Below are 4,135 nucleotides of genomic sequence, written 5' to 3'. Positions count from 1 at the left end.
GGGGAGGAAATGGGGGAAGGGGAGAGGTTGGACAAGGGGCATAAAGAATAATTATGATTTGTGCTGGTTTATTTTGCACTTTCCTAATGACAGATGCTGTGGAGAATCTTGTCATATGCTCATTGGCCATATCTTTATTTGTGAAGTGCTCGTTCGAGTCTTTTGCCCATTTTACAATATTGGGTTTACCACCTTTTTCATATTAATTGGTAGTATTCTTTAAGTTATGTATTACAAATATCTTCTCACTGTAAATTGCATTTTCTCTCTAATGTCTTTTGATGACTAGAAGTTCTTAATTTTAATAAAGTATATTTTATAAAAAAAAAGAATAATTACGATTTGTAACAAAACATATGCTAGTAATACTGATTTAATCAACATATCTCAATGTTAAACCCCCCAAAATACGTATAATCAATTTTGATTCGATAATAAAATAAATTTAAAAAAATAAATAAATAGGGCCGGCCCGTGGCTCACTCGGTAGAGTGCGGTGCTGAAAAAACACCAAGGCCATGGGTTCGGATCCCATATAGGGATGGCCGGTTCACTCACTGGGTGAGCGTGGTGCTGACAACACCAAGTCAAGGGTTAAGATCCCCTTACCGGTCATCTTTTAAGAAAAAATTTTTTTTAAAAAAAAGAAATAAATAAAAATAAATTGGTTGTTAGATCTAAAAAAAAAAATAAGACTGCAGTCGGGTTAAATGCAACATCTTGAGGTGGTTTCAGAATATCTAAAGAAGGCCTATTTATCCAAACACAGGAGTCTACTGTTGAAAGGAATTTTAAGGGGCCCTCTAGTTTTTGCACTGAATGAGACTATAATATTACATTTATGACTGTTACTATACTTTAATGTTTGCACTGTCTTTAATTTTTCAAGACCATACAATATCAATTAAACTATTTTATTCTCCCATCAATTCTTTATGGTACTATTATTATAATTAACATTCATTGTACATTTGACAGATACGCAAAGTGAAAAAGCAAAATCACTTAGAGTTACATATTTTATGGTACAGTCAGACCCTGAATCAAGCCTCCTGACTTTCAGTTCTGTGCCTATTCTACTAGACCAAACTAAATATGAACATCTAAACCAAAATCACCTACTTTTGAGAACAATGAAGAAGGCAGAATCACACCCAAATCTCAGGAACAAGACTTACTGCAAGCTGCAGAGCCAGTTCAAACTGCTTGTCCTGGAGAAGCTGTTGGATTTGGGTTGCCATGGGGACAGGAATGAGTCTCCAAACAAAATGATTGCTGGCCACATAGATAATGTTTGATCTGGAGGCAGGAGTAAGAATATTACCAAAAGAGCATGGTCTTTATGATAACACAGGTGATGTCAAAGAATTGGGATAATATGGCAGCCATAGAAAAGAAATTCCTTACCCTCCCGAGGTAATAAAACGGGGTCTTTGCAATTCAATGCTCTGGACTAGAAGCCTTGGCTCAAATGTTCGAATCTCCACATATCGAGGCAACACTGCGATGATGTAGGGAGGCTGGTGCTCTGTGCAAGAGAGAACATGTTGAGCTATAGTGCTGGTTGAAGGCTCTGGATTTGTGGAGTGTTTCAGTTGCCCATTCTAAGCTGCATTTAAATGAATTTCCAAAAGTCCACTAGTCAAATACTAAGCCAAGATCCACACTTTGACAAAGAAAGAAAAAAAAAATTGCTTTGCCTGAGTGATGCTAAGAGAAATTTCTGACACAAAAAAGAATTATCCAGTGTGGCTGAGAGTGACCTTATCCCACTCCTATTTCCCCCAAAAAACTGAATAAAACCTTCACTTGCTCCTTTCTCATGAGTCACAAAATCTCTCTTCTGACCAAAAATGAAATGCTACAAGGGTGGTCATTTGCTTCCAGGCAATACCACTGTAGAGAGCTGGGAGCCTAAGGCAGGAATAGGAACAGAAATACCAAATGTATAGGACAGAGACACCTGAATGCAATCTGTGCCTCTAAGCTACAAAAACAATAGCAACATCACCACCACATCAAAAACCCTTCAATACTGAATTACATGTACTACAGGAATAAATAAGGAATTTCCACTACTTTCCAAATGTAGTCTATTTGTCAGAGGCTACAATAAAACCATTAAAAAGAAAGTGGAAGAAAAGGAACTAAGAAGCAAAAATGGCAGTATACAATCATATCCTAAAGTGTATGTGCACTTCTGTTTCCATTCTCTCTCCTCTGAAGCAAAACTCAGCTTCCTGCAAAAACTAGACTACCGTTTTTAATCACTCTAAAACACTGCTTATCAGAAGGGGAACTGAGAGTGAAAGACACAATGTAAACCAGTCTGCTAAAGCTATGAATGGGACTCCATTCTGCAGGATGGCACACAACCCCAGCCCAAAGTGGGAAATAGCAGCTACTGTTGGTCTCACCCATGGCCACTGGTATGTCTGTCCAGTTCAGGGCACATTTCTGTGTGCAGATTCCCTCCTCATTCAGCACCACGGTGAGATCATCCTGACCCACAGCCACTTTTCCATCTGCCAGAGGCGCAACTAAGGGCTCCAGCTGTTTTCCTGTTGGAAAGAGCTCTTTGATGGACCCCTTTCCATCCACCTACAGGAAGACACAAAGTGAGTTACCTGGCACCCCCTAGCCAGAGGAATGGACACAGCCTGGAAAAATATAGATAATACCCAAAACCTATAGAAGCCAATAATATTTCTTGTTAGATATAAGGACATAGTATAGAGTTCATTATGACAAACTTTCTCACAAAGTAAAACTAGTTTTCTTTTTCTTTAACACTGAGAAAAGCATCTAGCCTGGCAATTGACAATGCCAGGTACTGGCAAGTAGGCAGCACTTTGGAACCCTCACACACTGCTGGTGGGAATGCAAATGGTACAGCCATTCTGTCTGTCAGTTTCTTATAAAATTACATATGCACTTACCATATGACCCAGCAATTCCATTCCTAGGCATTTGCCCAAGGGAATGAAAACTCATGTTTACACAAACACCTATATGCAAATGTTTATAGCAGCTTTATTCATAATTGATAAAAATTAGGAACTTTATCCTTCAACTGATGAATTGGATAAACAAACTGGGGTACATCCATACCACAGAGGACTATTCAGCCATAAAAATAAACTATACACACCCAACAACACGAATGAATCTCAGGCATTATGCTAAGTGAAAGCCAGACTCAAAAGGCTACATACTGTATGATCCCATTTATAAAACATTCTGGAAAAGGCAAAAATATAAGAGACAAAGAATAGATCAGTGGTTACCAGAGGTATGGGAGCAGAATGGAGAGCTGATTTCAAAGGGGCAATTTGAGGGAATTTTGGAGAACTGTTCTGAATCTTGATTGTGGTGTTAGTTACACAATTCTAGGCATTTGTCAAAACACAGAACTATACACCAAAAAGAATGAATTTTGCAATATGAAAATAAATAAATAATTTTTGAACAGCCTGGTCCTAAAGCAAGATTTCCCACCCTCAGAAGACTCCATCCTCAACAAGGTGATGGCAGCCTCCGTAGTGGTCAGAGGACAGAGAGCCCTACTTCAACTTCATAGCCCCCGACCCTATGCAGACTTTTCTCAGCACCCATATGCCTGGTTACTATTTAGTTGCACAGCAGTGACTCCTCCAGGAGTTTGCAACTCTGATGCTGATAAAATTAGGATATTACTTCTATATAAAAATGGAACGAATATATTAATAAGACAAACAATGAAGGGCCTACACAATAGAGGGATAGGAAAGTGGGAGGTAGGGAGAAAAGCTCCTAGAATTATCAAGTCTGGATTATGAGAGGTATGTGAAGTTAAGAGGTTTAGATTATTCTATGAAATGAATGGTATATCAATCTTTTCTACATATAGCATGCATATAGGAGAAAAAAGAACAATGACATGGATATTTATTGCTTGTTAAGAGAAAAGGCAGGTTATAAAACAATGTGTGTAATATGATATTTTTGTAAACAGGGTGGAAGCCCATATGCTAAAATGTTAACAGTGATTATTTCTGAGTAGGGGATTACAGATGATTTGCACTTCCTTTATTTCCTTATGTATATTTTCTTTTCTACAATAAGCACACACTTTTGAAATGAAAAAAAAAAAAAA

At 37.9% G+C, this 4,135-nt stretch overlaps 1 protein-coding gene across 3 annotated transcripts in view; it reads right to left on the bottom strand.

Annotated features, from left to right (window-relative positions):
* The window catches only part of VPS39 (vacuolar protein sorting 39 homolog (S. cerevisiae)), a 43,834-nt gene that overhangs the window by 21,150 nt on the left and 18,549 nt on the right, over positions 1-4,135 (bottom strand). For all 3 annotated transcript variants that reach the window (XM_008587417.1, XM_008587423.1, XM_008587428.1), the window contains 3 exons: positions 2,418-2,601; positions 1,408-1,528; positions 1,179-1,299 (listed from right to left, as the gene is read on the bottom strand). In XM_008587417.1, the coding sequence (XP_008585639.1) occupies positions 1,179-1,299; positions 1,408-1,528; positions 2,418-2,601 (426 nt within the window). The remainder of the gene's footprint in view (positions 1-1,178; positions 1,300-1,407; positions 1,529-2,417; positions 2,602-4,135) is intronic.

The sequence above is a fragment of the Galeopterus variegatus genome, unplaced genomic scaffold, assembly GCF_000696425.1.
Source record: "Galeopterus variegatus unplaced genomic scaffold, G_variegatus-3.0.2 Scaffold119, whole genome shotgun sequence".
Taxonomy (NCBI): Eukaryota; Metazoa; Chordata; class Mammalia; order Dermoptera; family Cynocephalidae; genus Galeopterus; species Galeopterus variegatus.
Note: the sequence above shows the minus strand (reverse complement) of the source record. Positions and strands in the feature narration are given on the sequence as shown.